We start from the raw sequence: 21,954 nt of genomic DNA, 5'->3' as shown, positions 1-21,954 counted from the left end.
GCAGAGGAATTGTCCAATTCCCCCCTCCTCTCCCAAGGGGGGTGATTCGTCCCCTTCCAAGCACTGGAGATGGTTTAACCTAGCCACCTCTTCTCAGAGGAGATGGTTCGCTCCACTCCACCCCTGGACATGGTTTATTCCTTGAGTGCACAGATGGTCTCTCCCGCCTCTCGAGGCCCTGCCCCTCTGCCCGGTCCTGGCCTCCCTCGCTTCCCGACCCTGCAGGATCCCGGCTCTGGATTGGCTGAGCTGGAGGCCGCGGAGCAAGGCAGCCAATGGCCGGGCTTCGCCCTCCCGGATCCAAGATGGCGGCGCCGGAGCCTGGCAGCGGGGCCTCCGGAGGGAGGAGGTGAAGCGGCCTCGGCCCGCGGCTCCGGGACCTGTCGCCGCTCCCCCCTTCCGGAGCCGGCCGGGGCCCGGCCCCAGCCCCAGCCCCAGCCCCAGCCATGGCCGCCGAGAGCAGCAAGCAGTTCTGGAAGCGGAGCGCCAAGCTGCCGGGCAGGTGCGTGCGGCCCTCGCCCCCACCCCCCCCGCCAGATCTCCGCCCCCCCCGGCCCGGTCAGACTCCCCCGCCTGACCCCTCCCCCCCCCGGCCCGGTCAGACTCCCCCGCCTGACCCCTCCCCCCCCCCCGGCCCGGTCAGACTCCCCCGCCTGACCCCTCCCCCCCCCCGGCCCGGTCAGACTCCCCCGCCTGACCCCTCCCCCCCCCCCGGCCCGGTCAGACTCCCCCGCCTGACCCCTCCCCCCCCCGGCCCGGTCAGACTCCCCCGCCTGACCCCTCCCCCCCCCCCGGCCCGGTCAGACTCCCCCGCCTGACCCCTCCCCCCCCCCCGGCCCGGTCAGACTCCCCCGCCTGACCCCTCCCCCCCCCGGCCCGGTCAGACTCCCCCGCCTGACCCCTCCCCCCCCCGGCCCGGTCAGACTCCCCCGCCTGACCCCTCCCCCCCCCGGCCCGGTCAGACTCCCCCGCCTGACCCCTCCCCGGCCCGGTCGCCCCCCCCCCCCGGCCCGGTCATACACCCCCCCGACTCACCCTCCCCGGCCCGGTCATCCCCCTCCCTCTGCGGCCCACTCCCCCTCCTCGCCTGCCTGACCCCCCGCTCCTCCCCCGGCCTGCTCTGCTCATCTCCCCTCCCCCCACCTGACCCCTGGCCTCCCCTCTGGCCTGGTCACCCCCCCCCGATTCCCCCCCGCCGGCCCAGTCACTCCCCTCCCCCACCTGACCCCCAGCCCGGTCACATGCCCCCCCGGCCTACCTGGTCACCCCCACCTGCCTCAGTCACAGCCCCTCCTGACCCCCCTCCCCCATCTCCCTTTTATATTCCTCCTGATTGATTCCGGACTAGTCCATTAACTGATCATTTCCAGCTGGGCCTGAGAGGAGCCGACCTGCCTGGGAATGGGATTCACTTCTCCTATCCATTTGTGGGTACTTGTAATATGTATCTCTGCATAGCTGCAACCTTCACCAGGGAGCCAGTGACAAAAGGGGGGCTGTGCTGGAGCCTGTTAACTAACCTTCTGTGCACCTGCATCCCCCAAGTCTCCATTCAGTGGGGGATGACAAGCTGGAGCGGGAACAGTTTGGTTTGGCTTTTTTTTGGGGGGGGGGGGGTGAGGAAGCAGTGAGTCCTTTCCCCTTCCCTCTGCATCCTGAAGTGGGGAGGGGGCAATGTAGAGAGGAGCTTGCTGGGTGTCTAAAGGCCTACTTCAGAGCTAAGAGCACAAGGTGCCCCCCTCGTCCTCAAGGCCAGGCACGGCCCTGGACAGCAGAGCCTCCCAACAGAACAGGTGTCCTTGTATCCCATGTGAGATTGTAATTCCCTGCATTCCTCTTAACCCTGCTTCCCAGGAAGTGTGGGAGTCTGGGGGGGCACCTTCCCCACCTCACTTCCTCTGGCCAGGGAGCAGCAAGGGAGGCTTACTGGGTGGGAGGGACTGCACCAGCCATTGCCTTGAAATAGATTAATGACAGCAGGGGGCAGGAAACTTGCTCTGGGGAGAGGCTCCCCACTTGTGGCTTTGAGAGGAAGGTTCCCAAAGAAAAATTCAAAGCAAATCCCCAGGAGAAAGCGAGGGAATAGGGAGGTTTTACCCACCTCCCTGTGAGGAGTATTACAAGGGTAGGTTAAAGTCTGAGCGCTTCATATGGGCATCACCGTTTCCACGCTGCCATTAATCTCATCTTGACCCTGCAGTCCCCTCCTGGTGTGCACGTGCAGAGCCTTTGAAATGCTTAACTGGCTTTAAATCCTGCTTGGCCAGTTAATCTTCTCTTTCTAATGCACTCTCACTTTCACTCTCCCCCTGCTCAAACTGAGGTTGCTGGGACAGTCCAGACCTGGGAGAGTGGTGTGATGCTGCAGACATCACCCGCAGCTCCACCTTTTTTTCTGACAAACGAATGCCACTCTGCATATGCACGTGTCTTGGAGTATAATCTTACTATCGGGTACATGTCTTATCTGTAGCCCACATCCTGCCCGTGCAGAGGGTGCTCTCTAAGATAGCAAGTTTTTTCCATCTCGAACAACTTTGAGCTCCGCTTTTGAGAGCTTAACCAGGCAAACCCGTTTGGGGAAATAAGTAGGAGCCAGCCAGCCCGGAACTCAAACTAGGGCACTGGATAAACTGTTCTCTCCCCCAAAAGGCCAGCATGCTAATAGTTTGTCAGATCTAGCTGTGTGTGGTGGTACTGGCTCTGTTCCTAAATCCCTGCTATAATCACCCACGCTTGGAAGCTGTCAGCAGAGAGTGGAGGAGGGAAACAGGAGATGCTAGGTTTATGGCCTCGGAGGTTAAGATTACTTAAGAACTGCTTATCCAACCTTTCTGGGATCTTTTCCTGCATATTTGCTGGCTCTTTCCCAAGTCTGTGCTGATCACCCTGGAAGGAGCTGAAGATAATGTCAAAGTTTGGATAAGCACTTGGGCTTTCTCCATTCACCGCATCTCTTTGTGATCAGTTTCAGTTGTTCTCTAGCTTGGTGTTCAGCTTGGTGTGCCACCAAGAGGTTCTCTAGGGCTGTCACGGCTGTTCCCCACTCTGACAGGATAAATGCAGAAGTTGGGGGCCCACAAGAGTACTCCAAAACCTTGCCTCTACAAGCTCTGGTACAAAAACTTCCCTCCAAAATCCTAATACCCAGATTTTGGGGGACCCACTGCCACCATCAAGTGCTTTGAACCCCAAAATAAAAACACAAATGGGTGGATACCTGGGGTACCCCAAGCTCTTTTTCCCCAAAAGAGCTTGACAAGGAAAAGAAAAACGAGCTTCAGTATCTGCTAGCTGTCACTCAGAGGCATGCAGATAAACACAGACAGGCTGCATCTAGACTGGAATGATTTTGCGCAAATACTTTTAACGGAAAAATTTTTCCGTTAAAAGTATTTGCTCAAGAGAGCGACTATACTGGCATGTGCCTTTGCGCAAAAGATTTGCTTTTGCGCAAAAGCATCCGTGCCAGTGTAGACGCTGTCTTGCGCAAGAAAGCTCTGATGGCCATTTTAGCCATTCAGCTTTCTTGAGCAAGAAATTAATGTTGCTGTCTACACTGGCCCTCTTGCACAAGAATACTTGCGCAAGAGGGTTTATCCCTGAGCGGGAGCATCAGAGTATTTGCGCAAGAACCACTGATTTTGTACATTACGAAGTCAGTGTTCTTGCGCAAATACTCGCAGCCAGTGTAGACAGGTGGCAAGATTATGCCAGTCTAGACGCAGCCACAGACCTTCCAGGACACCAGAATCAACCAATACTGGTTAATTTAAAAAAAAAATCTTTATAGTTTTGTTTCAATAATAAGTTGCAAGCATAGTAAATTGTCTAGATGGAAAGAGCCACCATTTGATATAGATACTCAGGGAAAGCCCCTGGGCTGTAATCCTTACTTACAAAAGAGAAAACAATTAGCCAGCTGAGACAATTTCCAAACCCCCAAACAAGGAAAACCATAGACCCTGACAGACTAGCTAAACTTTTCTTTCCTTACACATAGTAAGAAGTCTGTTCTTGGAGAGAGAGAAGCGTCTCCCATCTCCCTCAGTACCTGGGAGAAACTGCTCTGATTTCAAACAAAAACCTCTCTTTCCCGGTTTGACTGTCCTACCTGCATTGCAATTGGCTGAACGCCTGGCACCTGTGCTAGGTACAGAGTTAACCTCTTAGTCACCAAGTGCTGGTCAGCACTCCTGATTATGACAAGGGCACTGTGAAGTTTGGGCCCAGTGCTTAGGGTCGGAAGGACAAAGTGCATCGCAGAGCCTAGTGTTCTCTTTGGGGTGTCATTGACAGGCTTCTCGGTTTGTATTTTCTGGTGTGGCATTGGCAACCCAAGCAACCTTATTATCTATGTACAGACCACAGAGGCCCCTTCTGAGGTCAGGTCCCCATTGTACATGAATGTGGCGAGAGAGGCCTTGTCCCAAGGAGCTTCCAGCTTCAATTAGACAAAGATGGGAGAAGGAAGAGAGGCACAGTTGGTGAAGTGACCTGATCTGTTCATTGGCACAGAGCCTTTCATTAGTGGAGTGGAACAAGCAAGTGAAAGTGACTGGATACCAAAAGTGGAATTGATTTGATCACAGTAGTTTCACAGGCTAAGCTGAGTTGCATTCAAAAACTAAATGGCATAGGTGGGAAGGAAATAAAATCTGAATAATCCATACAAACATCAGGACTAACTGTCATCGTGCTGGTCTCTTTCCCCACAGTCGTCTTCAGTTTCTCTGGCTGTAAAAGTTGGGACAAAGTGTTGGAGCTCCTTGGATGAAGGGGGCTTTGTAGTGGCCTGATCCTCCACCCTTTGAAGCCATTGGGAACAGGATCAGGCACTAAGGACTCTGAATAAAGCTACTTGTAAATCGTGCCCTGTTGGTTGCTAGGCTGTTTCCAGACTCATTCTGGGTTTTTTATGGTTGGCTGGCTGAGGCCAGTCGCTGTTGTGAATGGTTCTTGAAGCTGATCTTTACGTAGATGTTTCTTACCCATCTCTACAAAAACTCCAACTCTTATAAAGTCAGAGCTAACCCTACTCCTCTCAGCAGTTCTATAAGTAGTCCGGTTACAGGAAAGCCTCTGTGCTAATCGCAGCTGGTCCTTACCAGTGTTATGGCCTGGTTTACTGCCTGGGGATGGTGGTCAAAGGAAGCCTGTCCCTGGGGCTTTTCTTTAACGTAGAAGCTCATGGAATTGTCAATGTACTTTAGAAGTCAACCCCATTGTAGCTTTCTCCTGGGAGTGTTTGTGTTTCTGCCTCACTCTGCTCTTCACCCAGTACAAGGACAAACGATTCAGCCAGTGAAATGAACAGTCGAGCAAACGAAAGGAAATGCTGCTTTTGTGGTTGTTCCATGGAACTCACTGCTGCAAGCCAACATCAGATACTGCAACTGGCTTCCCAAAGGTGGCTGGGGAAGACCTGACCCGTGATGTTTGTAGCTGTTCATATGAAAATAACCTCAGCTCATGGGCTACATGTTCAGAAGTGACTGGGTTAGCTCTGGTGCTGGGGGTGACCCTGAGACAGCTGAAGGAGGCCTGTTTACAAAATCCTATCCTCCCCCCACCCTTAAGCTGTTTCTCCTTGGATGCACAATCTCAAAAAAGTCGGCCTGTGCTGAGTATTAGCTACTTGCTCTAGGCCATACGGTGGCATTTCCTGCCTCCCCAGACAGGCACAGCCCTGCATGCTTCTCCAAATGCATTATGGGCAGGGGCTGCTTCTTTCACTGCAGCCTCGGGTATCGGCCACAGCCAGCTGGAGGAGGGACCCTCGTTCTGAGGGACCAATGTTGTGTTCCCAGAGGGGACTCCAGTATTCCTGTGTCAGCCTTTTCCCAGTGCCCTGGCTCTGTGTGAACAAGGGACGGGGGGAGCTTTGGAAAACTCAGGTCATGCTTTAAAAGGGCTTCTCTGGCTTCTCCTGGCACTGAAAGAAGCAGCCATGAGTCGTTTGTGAGCAGCACTGCGCTCCTTTGCCCTGGACAATAGCCCCTCAGCACGGCCACCTGTGTTCAATGGCCGTCCTGACACCGGGACTTAATTGACAAGAGACTCCTTCCCGGCCTGGCCACGCCTGGCAGAAGACAGCTTGTCTGTTTAGAGCTTGGTGTGAAAGGCGGCAGTTGCTAGGCTTCCTCACCCATTGCTTTGCCTGGGCTTTGGGGCCCGTTGTCGCCCTTTGCCTGTCCTGCAGCTTTCTCTGCTGCCGATCGCTCTTCTGTGTCTCCCTGGGCAGCTGCCTTCTCCCTTCTCTTAGCCAGGTAGTTCGTAGCGCTCAGCGCTTCTCCGGCTGCAGCCAGTCGGATTCCCCCTCCTGTGGTGCTGAGCCCAGCTCTGTGCCGCTGGCTCCAGAACTGGGGGAACGGATTACGGTCCCATTGACTCAGGTCTGCTGCCAACAGGCCTTGCTGTTAAGTGGGGGTTGATGTTGGAGAATTTCCCATCCTCCAGCAGTGCTGTGGAGGCAGACGCAGCAACAGGCCTGGCTGTTGGAAGGGGCGTGAGGCGGGGACATGTATAACTAGGCCAAACGTTGGCCTGAACCCCTGACTGCTCCGTCTCGGTTTCCCTGTAAATTGCCTGTGAAACGAGCAGCGTCCTCAGTGTAACATCTATAAGGCTAGGCCTGGGTGGAGAGCAGCGTAGAGCTGCAAAGCATCCCTGCCCACTTTAAAGGGGAGTGTTAGCTTGTCACTGGGGCCCTGCACCCCCATCCTCAGCCAGCAGGTAGAACAGAAGGTTTCCAGTTGACAGGGGCGCAGCACAGGAACCAGGGGCAGCCAGTCCAGTCCATCTTGGGGGTAGGGGTCCAGGGCCTCAACTCCCCTCCCTGCACCCCAAGCCAGCGAGTAGAAATCCCCTGCAACGCGTCCGATCCCCGCTTTGTCACACGGGCTCACTAGCTGTGTCAGCTCTAAGCCTGCCCAAGCCGGGGCACACCAGCAGCCCGCTCCGCCTCCGGCCTTTGTCCAGCTTTCGTTCCCCTTCCCCCATCCGGGCAGAAGGTGTCACCTGATCACCCCCCCCCCCCCCAGCTGGGGAGTGTGGCCCTGTCCGAGGCTGTGGCAGTTATTCACAAATCTTCTGTGGCTTTTTCCTCTGCAGCATACAGCCTGTCTATGGAGCCCAGCACCCCCCCTTGGACCCCCGGCTCACCAAGAGGTAAGTGTCCAGTCTCCCCTCCCCCTTCCGGCTTTCCTAGTGCTGGGCGCCCAGTGCTCGCTTTGCTGGGATGCTCTGGCTCTTCCTGGCAGGGGCTCTCAGGGGCTCCCTTGTAGCCTGTGAATCTGGCCCTTGCTCCCGGCGTGACATGAGCCCCGGCCTCATCAGTGACAAGGAGCTGCCGTAGCCGCTGCCCTGGCTCTGTCAGCAGGAAGACCACGTGGCGGAGCTCCCCTTTGCTCGTGGGGGGTCCCTCAGGCCAGCAGGGGAACCCCGCAGCATGGGTGTGGGCACCACATCTCTGTGGCTCCCCGTGCTCTGTGAACACGCAGCACGTCAGCCCTGGGACTGCCAAGTCTGCACGCTCCCCCGGTGCTGAAGGAAGCCTTGATTTCCTAGCTTTGGCTCCTTATCACGCTCCCTCATGTGGCGCAGGGGAGGTGGACTTTGACTCTTGATGCTTGAGCGCTCAGCAGGCTGTCACTGGCCAGCCGGAGTGGTCGCAGCTGGAGGCTCATGGCTGCACAGGCGCACGGAGCTGGATCTGCACCTCTCTCTGGACTGAGTGCAGCTGCTAGTTTTCCTGCTCGTAGGGTGTGGCGTCTGTAGGCCTGGGAGCAGAGTGGGTTTCTCTCCTCTGCCCCGCTGGGATGCTCTCCTCCCGGACAGTGGAGGATTGACCCCCCCATGTCCAGCTCTGTTCCGCCTTCCAGGGTGGTTCTTGCCTTGGGGGGAGCGGGTGCCAAGGCTGTAGGGAGGAGGCTGTGCCATGGGCTGAAGAGGCCTGGGGGGCGTACTGGGGGTGAGGGGAAGGGAGTGTTTGGAAGGAGTTGTGCCCCAGGTGCGTGGGATGATATTGTGAAAGGAGGAAAGAGCAAGAGGGTGGCTCTTTCTGTGGCACTTACCCTATTTCCCTGGCTCCCAGCTTCATTAAGGAACGCTCCAAGGGCAACGTGCTGCTCATGAAGAATAAGAAGGCCTCTAGCTTTCACGAGTTTGCCCGTAACACCAGTGACGCCTGGGACATCGGCGATGACGAAGACGAGGAGTTTTCCTCTTTCCAGACCCTGAACTCAAAAGTGGCCAAAGCCACGGCCGCCCAGGTGCTGGAGAACCACAGCAAGCTGCGCGTGAAACCCGAGCGGGCCCAGCCTGCTCTCAGTGACATGCCAACCAACTGCAAAGTCATCAAGTCCAGCAGCGAGGCCCAGCTGGCCAGAGCGCCGGGTAAGGGCCCCCTTCCACGGTCACTCTGCTGTCTCCTGGCCGGCTGCCACACCTCTAGCTAGTGCCCACGTGCTGTGTGGGTTGAGGTGGAATTCAGCTTCCAGCTGAATTTTGAAACTGTGCTTCCCCTCCTCTCTGTCCCAGGCGCCTGGTGCCACATTGTCAGAGATACTCAGCCTCTGGCTCTGCAGAGCCCCAGCCAAATTCAGACCTGTCCTAAGCTCTGGTGGAGCTGTGCCCACTTGCTCCTGACCCGAGTGCTCTGCCTGGTGCACAGGGTAGCTCTCTGGCTTAGGTCATTGCTGCATCCCGCTCTGGGGCTCTTTCCGATCAGAGGTGGCAGGGTCATGGGGTGCTCCCCAGGGAGAGCTTGGAGTCGGCCACTCCAGAGAATTCTTGCCAGGGCGTCTGGCCCACATGCTCAGCGTGTAACTGACGGCCAGACGGGGTCAGGGAGGAATTGGCAGATATTGGCCCCTTTCTGCCTTGCTCCACCTCGCGAGGCACAGCTCAGTTTCAACCAGTGTCTGTTCTGTCCTGGGAGGGGAGGTCGCCAGGCACTCGGGGAGGGCTGGGGGAGGCTCTGTGCCTGGAGAGGCAGCAGGTCAGATGAGATGATCGTGATGGTTCCTTCTGGATGGTTAAATTCTGGAAGTCATGGACATGTGCCCTTCCATGCCTCAGTGCAGCGGGGCTACACGCTTGCCTTTGGGAAGGAGCTGCCAGGTGAGTCTGGCCACCAGATGGCATCAGAGGCCACGTCATGGCTCCCTGTCTGTCGAGCTCCTCTCCCTTGGTAGGCTAAAGGAGGCCAGGTGGGGGAGACATCCGCCTCCGTTTCCTGGATCTCCTGAGCCTCTGCACTGCTCTGAGGCATGCTGGAGAATTGAGGGAGCAGCTGGCGGGGTGCTGGGGGGGGGGAGGGGGAAGGAAGGGACCCGGCCGGGGCAGCGGCCGGCGGGATGCTGGGGGGGGAAGGAAGGGACCCGGCCAGGGCAGCGGCTGGCGGGATGCTGGGGGGGGAAAGGAAGGGACCCGGCCAGGGCAGCGGCCGGCGGGGTGCTGGGGGGGGAAGGAAGGGACCCGGCCAGGGCAGCGGCCGGCGGGGTGCTGGGGGGGGAAGGAAGGGACCCGGCCGGGGCAGCGGCTGGGGGGGGGAAGGGGGAAGGAAGGGACCCGGCCGGGGCAGCGGCCGGCGGGGTGCTGGGGGGGGGAGAGGGAAGGAAGGGACCCGGCCGGGGCAGCAGCCGGCGGGGTGCTGGGGGGGGGGGGCGGGAAGGAAGGGACCCGCCTGGAGTGAAAGGAAAAGACCAGGAGACCTGATGGAAGAGCAGGTGCCGGGAGCTGGCCTGGCTTCACCCCCTCGCTGCCCAGCCTGTGGTGGGGCCCGCTCCTGGTGCCTCGGCAGTTGCACTATGAAATTCCCAGAGCTGCTCCTGCTCCCGAGCAGCGGCTGCTGCTGTCCTGTGTGGGGGCGGGGAGGGGGAAGGCAAGTGGGCAGTTAATTGAATGATGGGACGTAGCCCTTGGGCCGGGCATGGGTAATTGGTTTGCTGGGGGAGCTGGCCAGGTGCGTACGGGGTTGGGTCGCTCGGCAGCCCGGAGGTCTCTTGTGGTTTGTCTCGTGTTCCCGAAGTCGCATGCTCAGGTGATCAGGGCCAGACAGGGATGTTTTCCCCCATGTATTGTGGGACCCTCTGTCTGAGTCCTGTGAAGTATCAGATTTGGCCAGAGTTGAAGATGGGACACCAGATAGGTGGCACCCCAGAGCTCTGGCTCACGCTACGTTCCCTCTAAGCGCAGGGGGACACTTCTCTTCCCTCTGAGGAGGGCATAGCGCTTGTGTATACGGGAGGGAATGAATTCCAAGGGAGGGATTTATCCCTGTAACGCAGGAGGGGAAACTGAGGCACAGACCGGGAGGAGAATGCACGCCAGACCCTCCGTCTCCTGTGCTTTCGCTACTCCCCACCCCTCTGCTCGGCGCATCCGCGAACTCTCTAACCCTTCTTGCAGAGGATGCCTGCGTGCGGAGCGCCCTCCACAAGCAGCAGTCCCTCCCGCTCCGCCCCATCATTCCGCTTGTCGCCCGCATCTCCGACCAGAATGCCTCGGGGGCCCCCCCAATGACCGTGCGGGAGAAAACGCGCCTGGAGAAGTTCCGGCAGCTCCTCTCCAGCCACAACACGGATCTGGGTGAGTGGGGGCAGGACGGGTGGGGAAGTACTTCGGTGTCCATCGGCCGTGGGACAGAGCCAGGGCTGCTGGCCTCGGCTCTGTGCCCTTATCCGCTGCTTCCCCGCTGCAGTCCCCTGCTGCCGTTCTCAGTGAGCACGGCTGACACAGAGCCTTCCTGAGGGCTGGGAGTCCAGAGCCTGCAGGAGCAGACTGGGGCTTCCTCTCCTTTTAGGTGTAGTTCTGCCTAGCCGGGGACCTCCTTCGGGACGCCCAGGGAGCTAATCCATTGCAACCACTGTCCGTTTGCAGATGAGCTGAGGAAGTGCAGCTGGCCTGGCGTGCCCAGAGAGGTCCGGCCCGTGACGTGGCGACTCCTGTCGGTGAGTGCCGAGTGCGTGGCCCTGGGGCAGAGCCACGTGTGACCATCTAGACACGGGACTGCCCGGTTCATTGTGGGACCTTGCACACGGAGCCCTTTCCTGGGCGTGCTCTCTACACACTAGCCGACAGAGAATCCTCACTCCCAAAGGTGTGGGGCAGATTCTGGGTGGGGTGAATGCCCCCGGGGTGGCTTACTGGCTGAAAAATGGGGAGCTCCCGCTCTGCCTGCTGGGAGAAGCAAGCCAAGGGCGTGAGGAGGAGACAGCAGCACCTAGGGAGCGAGGACAAGTCTGAACGGCCAGTTGCTGAAGGACAGGGAGCGGCTCCAGCCAGTGAACCCAGCCATTGAGGCATACGCTGGTGCATGGGACTGCATGCAGAGCGGTGATCCCTCCGGTAAAGCCCCACGCCGAGGGGCCAGCTGGTGAGTGGGCTCCTCCATCTCAGAGCCACCACAAGCTGGTCGTAACAAGCCGCTCTCCCGGGACCGGGCAGCTGGCTTGTGGCACTGGCGCACCAAGCTGTGCCGACCGACCCGTAGCCGTGCTCCGATAGGCTGCAGAGGCAGCGCCTGGCTCCCTGCACGGGCCCTGGCTCCTCGTATGTCCCTTTGGTAACGCCGGGAGGGAGAAGGCCCCACCGATGAGAGCAGCCCTGCACGTGGGCAGCGGTAAACAAAATGTCCCATGGGCCACACGCAGAACCCCGGTGGGCCACGTGGGCCCTCCAGCCACAGGGTGCTCACAAAGCGTTATTTGTTTTGCATGTCCTGTTTGCTGCTCCTTCGTGCTATAAAATGGCTGCTTTTTGCAGCCGAGACAGCCTCTCTCCTCCGCTGCTTCCCTTGAGGAAGAGCAGGGCTCTCCAGCCTGGCTGGCTTGGGTTGCTGGAGGGAGCGCTGGCGTGCAGCTGCTCACAGCCTTGGGCTACAAGAGGGGATGCTCGAGATTTCCCTCCCTGGCATCTCTGACTTTGGACCAAGCGGGAGGGTTAGTGACAGACTTGTAGCATGTCAGGCTTCAGCCCTCCCTGCAAGCCATCCCAGGCTGCTGGTTCTCCAGTGGCCGTGGAGGCCTGCAGCAAAACTGGGGAGCAGAGACCTTGTCTTCCCAACCTTCAGGCTCCCCACTGTGTGATTCCTGAGGGGCACCAGGCGAGAGTGGGGGCAGTAAAAGCCCTGTTAAAATCCAGTTACAGCTCCCCACCCCCGCTACCCGGTCAGCCTGTGTTGAGTGCTGTGTGTTCACTTTCTGTCAGCCCCTTTCCTCTCGCTTCCGTGCCATGCTGCTTGAGCTGAGCTCCCGTCTCCCTGCGGCTTCCCAGGGCATTGGGCAAACAGTCACACCCAGCCCTGTCTCTAGCTGCTGGAGGCTGGCAGATTGCTGGGGGCAGGAAGGCAAGTTACTGCGCAGTGTGTGCTGGGAGCAGTGAAGCTGGAGAGCTCCCCTCCCCCTCCTTGGCACACACGCTGGGTGCTGCTGGCAGGGCGGGGCAGGAGGGGACAGGCTGGTGACCGGCTGCCTTCTGCTGCAGGGCTATCTCCCGGCGAACAAGGAGCGGAGGAAGCTGACTCTGCAGCGCAAGCGGGAGGAGTATTTTGGCTTCATTGAGCAGTATTACGATTCCAGGAATGAAGAGCATCATCAGGACACCTATCGGCAGGTACTGGTCTGGCTCTTCTCTTGCGCCACCCAGCCTCCCCCCGGCCCCTGCCCTCCCTTTGGCCTGCTGCTGCTCTCTGGCCTGTGAAGGGTCCCAGCAGCTCACACAGGGAAAGCCCCCATGGGGCAGGGTGGAGCCCCCCTGTCAGTCACTGGATTAGCTGCGTCAGTTGGATTTGCCCCCGTGCCCCTGTCACTGGCTTTAAGGCCCCTGCCACGCCAGCTGCTCCCCCCCCCCTTCCCCAGAATCGAGCCATGGCGGCTGGAGTTTGGGCCTCTCAGCAAGTGCCTCTGTCCCCAGGGCGGTAGAGGGAGTCAGACCTTTCTCTCCAGGGACTGGCTTTGCTGATTTATAGATGGGAATCCCAGCTCCCTCTTCCGGACAGCGGAGATCAGCGTGTCTAACCCGCTCTGCCTCTCTCCTCCTCCAGATCCACATCGACATTCCCAGGACAAACCCTCTCATCCCGCTCTTCCAGCAACCGCTAGTCCAGGAGGTGAGGCAGGACGAGTCTCTCTAGCTTCCCTGCATGGGGCGGGGCAGGCCAGGCCCTGCTGGCACCTCTCCCATTCTACCCGGCCATCGGGTTTTGCCGAGGGGCTGAGGGCCAGTCGAGCCCAGTGGATTTGATCTAGTCCTCTGGATTTGGGGACAGAGCAGGCATCCCTCCTTTCAGCTACGTGGCTTCGGCTCAGCCTCCCCCAGATCGGTTTGGATGTAAAATGGAGCTGTTGCCACCCCAGCACCTCCTGGGAAGGGATCTCGCAGAAGCTGGGTGTTTCCCCCGGGTAGAACTTGTGGGTGGGTGGTGTAGGCATCCCAACCGAGAGCCCGGCTCAGTTGTGCTGGGTGCTGTACACGCACACTGCCTGTCCCAGGGAGCTGACAATCCAAATAGGCAAGACGTAGGATGGAAGGAGAAACTGAGGGGGCAGTGACATGTCCAAGGTCACAGCAGAGCTGGGATTAGAACCTGGGTCTCTTGTGTGCCAGTTTAGTGCTTTAGCCATTTGACCACAACATCTTCCAGGCCTCTGAGTTAAGTGTTTGCAGCTACTGAATGGCACCTCCAGTCCCTTCCGCCTTGTGGCTAGAGCGTTGATGTGAGCTCCTCTTCTGACGGAACAAATCGCCATGCTCCGGGACATGCCCTGGGCCTCCAGAATACGTGCGCGAAGGCGGAGAGCTACAGTGGTGCAGCTCGCCAGGCGCTGCGCTGCGGGAAACGTGCCTGCACGGACAAGGCCTGGCTTGTCCTCTTACTGCAAAGCTTCTGGGGCCCTCTGGTAAAGGCTGATGATCTGAGCTAGGGGCTGGCCGGGATGCCATGTATGAAAGGCCCAGGTTTAGCTGATAAAGTAACTGAGCGTTGGTCCAAAAGCTGACGTTGTTGGAAACCAGTCCAAGGCCCTCTAGATGCCCTGCTGCCTTGCCACCCTTGTGGGAGCGAGGCCGAGAGTCCCGGCCTGTGTTGTCCGCGGGGCAGGTTTAGTGGTGCTGCTGGGAGGCACGTGCAGCTTGGTGGGATTGCCCGAAGTGCAGGCGAGGTCAGCCTGCCGGAGTCCCGAGGACTAGTGTATGTAGCAGGAGAATCTGGAGTCTGCGATCACAGGGGCTAGGCACAGGGAGATGTGGAGCAGTCACAGTCCTCGCTAATCCCCAGGGGCTCAGGAAAGCCCTTGAGCATCCTGCTTGTCGAACCATTTCCAGGTCTGCGGCTGGGCCCCTGAGATGTTACTGCAGAAAACAGGCGCAGCAGCCTGGCTGCTGACTTGGGTGTTCCGTAGTTGGGAGCAGTGTTCCCGCTAGCCTCTTCCAGCTGCTGGGCTTTTCCCATCCGTGTGCAGAGTAAATGTTAAGTGCACCGAGGCCTGTGCGGATGTGCACCACCAGTAGATGCACAGTCCTAGCTGTGAGCGCTCTGCCAAACCGCTCAGTGCACAGGGACCGTCTGACAGTAGCGCAGCAGTGAAAGGGCTCTGGCTTGTGTGCAAGTGGATGTCTTGAGTGACCAGCTCTGTCAATTCTCAGCCCAGACAGCCCCTGAACTCTTCCTGGCCTTCGGAAGGGCCTGAAGCCACGGCTAGGGCAGCGTCTGGATCTTAGGCACCACTGCTGATGTTTGGGGAGGTGTGGGCGGACTGAGAGGAGGAGCTGGGATTTTGGTGCCTGCTTCTTTAGCTTGCTTATTTTTGAGCCCGTGGGTGTGGCTGCTAGAGATGGCTCTGCCACCCCACCCCACCCCACCCTGCCTGCCTGTATGCCTCTCACGTGCTTCTTGGCCTTTCCACTGAGCCTGGCTAACACAGATGTCCGGCTTTCCTCCTTGCTTTCCGTAGATCTTTGAGAGAATTCTGTTTATCTGGGCCATCCGACACCCAGCCAGTGGCTACGTCCAGGGAATTAATGACCTGGTCACGCCGTTCTTTGTCGTGTTCCTCTCCGAATATGTTGGTAAGTGACAGCTGAGGCCCAGAACATGCAGTTGCCTCCGGTGTTACAATGGGCCTCTACTGTTAGCGCAGAGAAGCTTACCCTGCGGGAGAGAGGGTCTCTTGGCTATATTGCTGCTCCTTAGCCTGGCTGCCCCCTTCTCCTCCTGGACTGGCCTTTCCACGTAACCTCCAGGGCTCAGCAGAAGCGCAAGTGCCAAGGGTGCATTTCCATTTGAATGTGCTGACTCTGGCTGGCGTTTTCCGTGTAGAGGAGCCAAGGCTTTGCTTAAACCCATCCCTGAATTTCTCTTGCTCTTCTGGCTGGAGTTCCGATCTGGCACTCGCTCCGCTCCCGAACGCGGGCGCCATACAAGGGACCCTGTTCAAATTAACACACACAAATAAGATTTCTGCTACAGCTGATTCACCAGAGAGCTGGCCTGTTCCCTTGGCTGTCTTGCCAGGCCAAAGCAACTAGCCTGCTTGTGGACGGCAGATCAGTCACCGTGGGAGCGGAGGGGAGCTGCTGAAGCATGGCATGGTGCTGCCCTGTGCGGCTGCAGGTGTTCGTGCAGACAGACAGTCCCTCCAGTGGTGGGTTGAGAGGAGCAGGGTTGAGGATGGGCTCTGTTGTATTAATTGTAAAGCAGTAAATGAGCCTGGAGAGTCCTTGCAACAGGTCCCTAGAGCCCTACCCGGTGTGTCTTAGCAGTGAGGCAGCCGGGCCTGGTGTCAGCCCCCAGCCGGCGCCAGGCTGTATCGGTGGGAATGAGCTTGGCAGGGTTTGGGTTACGCACTTTGTCAATGGCTTGTGAGTGTTAGGGGTGGGGAGGGCCAGCAATGGAGGGAGATTAGACAATAACTTCATGACGAGATGCTGAGATCCAAAGAGGTGTCGTTTTATGACCATTAAAACACAAATGTCAACGTCATCGGTCGGATATCTGTAAGGGAAGTGGCCTGAAATCAAACTCCTCTAACGTCTCGGCAACAGTTGTCTGTCTGTGCCCACCTGTAGACATCCGGTCTGGAGAGGCAGGCTGTTCAGCGATGTGGGAAGAGTCTGACACTTACCGATTGTTTACTGATGAAAAGCTCGTCTTCCACACAGCTGGGGTTGCATTATGATGCTCCCATCACTTAGCCTGGATCCTGTATCTCTGCCTAACAGATCTTCCTTCACTGCATGCCATGTCCCTCATCTGCCCCTTCTCAGACTGACGCCTCTGCCCCAGCACGGTCCCTGTGTGGCTGGCCCTTGGCAGCCATTGCTGGCCTTGTTGTTGCTCTTCTCTGCACTCGCTCCCGTGGGTCTGTATCTTCGTGGCCCTGAGGCCCACAGGACGAAGTGCCATCTTCTCAGTCGGCAGGGTGCCAGCAGGGCAGTGCAGAGAGGCTCTGCGGTGACGCAGTGTGTGCAGCCTAAAGAACCTCTTTCTCCCCGCGCCACGTGGCCCGTCAGTCCCTCCGTTAGCATCCCCTCTCCTCATACATTAGCCCAGCATGGACTAGTTGCTTCCCCCCCTTGCTGCCTCTATCAGAGGCACCGTCTCTGCAGAGGCAGCAGGGAAACGGGGCGAGTGGGGATTGAAACAGTCTCGCTGCTCCTCTCCCTTGGGGATGTACCAGAGCGGGGCAGCGCGCAGGCCTGCTCACCTGGCTGACGAATTGCAAGATAACACCCCTAAGCCGGGGGCAGGGATTGCCTTGCATGCCAGAGCAGCAGCAGCATCTTGCATAGAGGTCAGTTCCCCCATCCCTTAACTCAGTGGTCCCCAAACTTTTGGGGCTGCTGGGCGCCCGGGGGTGGGGCCTTTCACGCGTCGGGCACCAAGGGGCGGGGCCGCACACGCCGTACGCCCGGGGCCGGCGCCACTCCTGCCATACGCCTGGTGCCCGGGGCTGACACCGCTCCAGGGGCAGGGCCGCCCATACGCCGCGCACCCGGGGCCGGAACAGCCCATGCGCTACATGCCCCTCCCGCACGCTCTGGCCTGGCCTGCCGGCGGGGAGCTGCATTGCTGTTTCCCAGGGTGCTCTGCAGCAGTCTGCTGTGTACACAGCTGCCTTGTGGGTGGCCAGAGACGCCTCCGCCAGCACCCGATCTCTCGCTGGAGCCGCTGCCGCTCCAGGGCTTCCGGTGCAGAGGGCTGGGGCCGTCTCACCGCAGCTTGTGGGGGTCACGGCTGCGCCTGCGGTGGGGCAGAGCTGCTGAGCGGGCGAGGGGCCCCACGGCTCAAGGGAGGCTGAGATCTGCACGTGCAATCCCCAGGCATCGCTGCTGCTTCTCTTGTGCATTGTACGCTGTGCCTTGGCCGGCCTGCAGCCTCCGCGGAGCAGCCCCTCGCAGACTGGCCGGCCTGGGGCAGGCAGAGGCGTGTCCAGGGGCTTTGGGGCTGACTGGTCCTGCTTAGCAACCCACGGGCCATGCTCCGCCAGCTCTCTGCAGGGATGGTCGAGCCGCCAGCGGGGCCGGATGAGGGCAGCGCTGGGACTAGGGCTCCAGCCTGCTCCTGTAACTCACAGGCAGGCTGTGAAGGGGGCTCTGGGCAGAACATGGACGTTTTCGAAGTTTCCGGCCCTGAGGGTTGCTAAGGGAACCTGCCGGTTCAGCACGTTTCCTTTTTAACCACGTCTGTGCCTAGGAGCGGTCGCCCTGCCCGTTGGCCCGGCGCTAACGGCCGCTGGCAGTTGAGCCATTGCCCGGCTCGGCGCTCCGGCTCGGAGGGGTGTTTGAACAGCTCCCAGGGCCGGTAGGCGCATGGCTCAGGCTGGGCCTTTCAGCTGGAGTCTGCCTTTGGCCAAGCCGTGGCTGGAGCCGTTCTGCCCTCTGCGCCACAGCAGCGCTGCACCCTGCGGAACGGGCTAGGCATGCAGCCAGCGGGCCGGGATCCGAATCGGAATGGCCCGGCCCTGCAGGGGAACGGGGAGAAGGGGTCAAAGTTCACAGGAAGGTGCTGGCGATCCCACCCTGCCATTGGGGGTCTGGAATTGGAGGGTGCGTGGGGTGCTGAGATCCGATGCTAGGAGGAGGGTGTAAGATCAGCTAACCGGTTAAATGTTCAGCTAAGCGAGATCCCGGGCAGGGCACTGCACGGGGCTGGCCCCACGGGTAACTAGTCCCAGCCCTAGCCAGGTGCTTTGCTTTTCCCAGTGGGCACCTGGCCAGCAGGGAGCCGGGCACTCTCCTTCTCGCCTCTCTTCCCCCTCTGTGCGCCTGGAGGGGGGCCGCGTGCCCGGAGCACTGAGGGGGGGAGGAGAGGTGCAGGGAAGAGAGTGCCAGGAGCACTGAGGGGGAAGAGAGGCGGGGCTGCGTGCCCGGAGCACGGGGGGGGGGGAGGAGAGGTGCAGGGCCGCGTGCCCGGAGCACCGAGGGGGGGAGGAGAGGTGCAGGGCCGCGTGCCTGGAGCACTGAGGGGGAAGAGAGGCGGGGACGCGTGCCCGGAGCACCGTCCTGCCTCTCTTCCCCCTCAGTGCTCCGGGCACGCGGCCCTGCGCCTCTCCTCCCCCCCCTCGGTGCTTCAGTCACGCAGCCCCGCCTCTCTTCCCCCTCAGTGCTCCGGGCACGCAGCCTCGCTTCTCTTCCCCCTCAGTGCTCAGGGCACGCGGCCCTGCGCCTCTCCTCCCCCCCCTCGGTGCTTCAGTCACGCAGCCCCGCCTCTCTTCCCTCTCAGTGCTCCGGGCACACGGCCCTGCGCCTCTCCTCCCCCCCCTCGGTGCTTCAGTCACGCAGCCTCGCTTCTCTTCCCCCTCAGTGCTCAGGGCACGCAGCCCTGCGCCTCTCCCTCCCCCTCCTCAGTGTTCCGGGCAGGCAGCCTCGCCTCTCTTCCCCCCCCTCGGTGCTTGGGGGTGTGGTGGGCCCTGAGCCCACATTTCTAGTCTCCTTTCCTTCCCGGTGGGGCGGGGCTGTAGGTGGGGTCGAGGGCCTGTCTGCCCTAGCTGCCCCAGCCATGCTTGGGCCCGGACGCAAAGGGCAGTGCATCCAGCTGGGACGAAGGGGGGACTGGAAAGTGGCACAAAGCACCTGCACCGTTGGGGCACTCAAGCTGTGAGCGGGGTCATGGGATCTTCAGTGCCCGGTGCTGGTCCAGCCGGAGTCGGCCGTCGGGTGTTCCCTCCCTCCTCCCTGGGTGAGCCCGAATGGCCAGCACCCCTGCCACAGCACGGAGGTGGGGGAGGGAGGCCTCCCAGCCATGTCATCAACTGCAGGGAGTCGCGCCAAGTTTTCAAATGCTACCGCCACCCTCTGTGGGCCTGAGGGCAGCAGGGAGAGGCAGAACCCAGCAGCGCTGCTCCCAGCCAGAGAGCCTGCCTGCTGCTCTGCCGGGCGCTAGATGAGCGGGAATGAACAAAGAGTTAAATACGAGGCTGCGGCTCTAAACCTCAGCTCTGGGCTTGGGGCCGGGTCCCACATGAGCCACGCTGGAACCTGAAACAAACTCTTAGGTCAGGATCCCCGCTCGGGCCATTATTTAGCACAGGTGAAGTGCAGAGAAAAAACCCAACAACCACCCTCCCCGCAAGCAGGGCTGGCCTAGGCACTGACTGGTCTTGCCTTGCACTTCGCATTTCTCCCCTTCCTCCATTCGTTCCTGTAGCAGCAGGAGTCTGGGGCATAAGCCATGAAGCTGCTCTGAATGGGAACTGGAGATTTGCATCCACTTCTGGGCGCCACGTTCCAGAAAAGCTGGGGCAGGTTGGACAGAGCCCAGGGAAGAGCAGCACGGCTGACGACCGCTCTGGAAGACGTGGCCTGTGAGGGAAGACTGAACGCTGGGTTTGCTTAGTCTGGAAAGGAGGAGACTGAGAGGGGACGTGCTAGCGGCTTTCAAGCACATTGCAGGGAGGAGAGACACACATTACTCCCCTTCGCCGCAGATGACAGCACAAGACGCCCTACCTCTCGGGGTGGTGAAACACTGGAGTAAGTTGCCTCGGGGAGTTGGGGACTCTCCAGCATTGGCGATGCTTAAGAGCAGATTTGACAAACATCTGCCAGGCATGGTCTAGATCAGAGAAGAGGCACCCACTGCTTGATTTCATCTGGCTAGCAGCAAGGCTCCGTGCTGAGGGCTGGGAGCGCTGAGACTTGGTGCCCTGCCGCTCCTATCCCTGATCCCACAGGGCTGGATGGCAGCGCTGGCTTGCCCCACTGAAGGGCACAGCTGGGGGCGCCAGGCCATTCAAAGTCTGGTCAGCTTCATGCAGCTGCTGGCAGCGGCCAGCATGCCCCTGTGGCCTGTAGGTGCTGGGGCAACCAGGGAAGCTCCATTTGCTGCCCCTGCACTGCCAGGACCCATGGCAGTGCTCCCCCACAGAGCTCCCTGCTCACACCTCTGCCTTGGGGCTGGGGGCAGCAGCTGCTTCCAGGAGATGGGGCAGGTAGAGAGCCTGCTGGCGCCCAGCTGAGAGCCACACCACCTGGCCGGCGCTTGCACCCCGTGTCCCAGGTCAGAACCTCAGTTCCCTCCCATATGACGGAACACCCACATTCCCCCCTGGAGGCCCCTCCCACACCCTGAGCCCTCATTTCTAGCCCCACCCCAGAGCCTAGAGGAAGCTCTGAGCCTCTGCTACTCCCTTTCTGCTGAGGGGCTGCCCACGGCCCATGAGTGATTTTTTTTTTAATCTGTGGGTCCACAACCCCTGATAGAAACCCCAGGTCCCCCCCGCCCCCTCCCGGTCTAGCTACTACGTGAAGTGCAGGGTCCTGGACTCGACCAGTTCCCACACATCTGCGAGTTACGAATTTCAGGCCCAGGGTGGATTGGGATTGTCAAAGGAGCTGGCTGGCTGTGGCGTGTGTTAGTATTGCAACAGCGTCTGTCCTGGAGAGCCTCTGCCCTGACGAGCTTACAATCTGAGTAGCTACGGCAACCTGCCCAGAGCTGGCAAAGGGACCCAGGTCTCCTTACGCGGCCTGTGCCCTGCTGAGGAGGGAACTCTCCCTTTTGCCAGAGCCCTGACGCCAGGGCCAGCCCTAGAGGAATGCAGGGCCTGGAACAACCCCCCTCCCCCCGCAGGCCTCGGCACCTTCATCCTCTTCCCAACCCTGCTCCACTGCACCCTTCCCCGAAGCCCCTACCCCGTGAGCCATGCCCTGGGGATTACCAGGGGGCCTGGCGTGGGCTGGCAGCAGGGTACTCAGGGATATCCAGCCGCCTGCTCCGCTCTGCTGCCCTCTCCTAGCCGGGTTGCTCCTCTTCACCACACCCTGGCTCCAGCCTGGTCTGGGGAGGGGAGCAGAGCTGAGCAGGCGGGGAGCTGGGTCTCTCCACTTCCCACTGCTGCAGTAACTGGTGGGGGGGGCCCTAACCACTGCTGCCCCGTGCCAGGGCCCCCCTGGTAATCCCTGAGGCCGCCCTGGGCCCCGCCAGCTAATCTCAGTGTGGGGGCCTTCCTATCCCTTGGGACCCAGGGTGGCTGCCCCAACCCATCCTATCGCTGGGATGCACCGGGCTCTGGGGTCCCATTGTCCTCTTGCCTCGTGGCACAATCTCTGGGCAGGGCATCTCGCTGGGCTGAGTTGTGAGCTCTCCCAGCCCTTCCTATGGCGCACAGGCTGCTGCTGCCTTTCAGGGACGAGCCGGCAGCGGCGTTAGCCTCCTAGTCTGCAAAGCCTTGAGTCCGTCCTCCCACTGCCAGTGCCCAGAAGAGCCCCTGTCGTGCCCAGGGCTGGCTGCAGTTACTAGCGCTCCTCGGCCAGGTGTGCCTGGGGAAGGCACCTGTCAGTTCAACATCGCTCGTTGCTCCGAGCCGGACTGCCGGCCCGAAGACGTTTGAGCCACCGGGCCTGTGCGCCTGGCCACCAGCCTCGCCCAGAATCTCCCAGCAGCAGTGCTCTGTGGGAGCCTTCCACAGCCGCCTCTTGGCTCGGCACCCTGCTGCTCCTGGTATCTGC

The 21,954-nt window shown here is 60.1% G+C and overlaps 1 protein-coding gene across 6 annotated transcripts in view; it reads left to right on the top strand.

Moving 5' to 3' along the window:
• Positions 1-217: 217 nt before the first annotated feature.
• The window catches only part of TBC1D22B (TBC1 domain family member 22B), a 70,663-nt gene continuing 48,926 nt past the window's right edge, over positions 218-21,954 (top strand). For 3 of the 6 annotated variants that reach the window (XM_075910329.1, XM_075910330.1, XM_075910331.1), the window contains exons 1-8: positions 228-502; positions 7,114-7,170; positions 8,096-8,397; positions 10,414-10,593; positions 10,885-10,955; positions 12,490-12,618; positions 13,049-13,114; positions 14,958-15,072. In XM_075910329.1, the coding sequence (XP_075766444.1) occupies positions 447-502; positions 7,114-7,170; positions 8,096-8,397; positions 10,414-10,593; positions 10,885-10,955; positions 12,490-12,618; positions 13,049-13,114; positions 14,958-15,072 (976 nt within the window). In that variant the 5' untranslated portion in view covers positions 228-446. Of the gene's footprint in view, positions 503-7,113; positions 7,171-8,095; positions 8,398-10,413; positions 10,594-10,884; positions 10,956-12,489; positions 12,619-13,048; positions 13,115-14,957; positions 15,073-21,954 lie in introns of all 6 variants that reach the window. The other 3 variants (XM_075910334.1, XM_075910333.1, XM_075910332.1) reach the window with 3 other exon arrangements.

This window comes from Pelodiscus sinensis, chromosome 27 (genome assembly GCF_049634645.1).
Source record: "Pelodiscus sinensis isolate JC-2024 chromosome 27, ASM4963464v1, whole genome shotgun sequence".
Lineage (NCBI taxonomy): Eukaryota > Metazoa > Chordata > Testudines > Trionychidae > Pelodiscus > Pelodiscus sinensis.
This window is presented reverse-complemented; position numbering and strand designations above follow the sequence as displayed.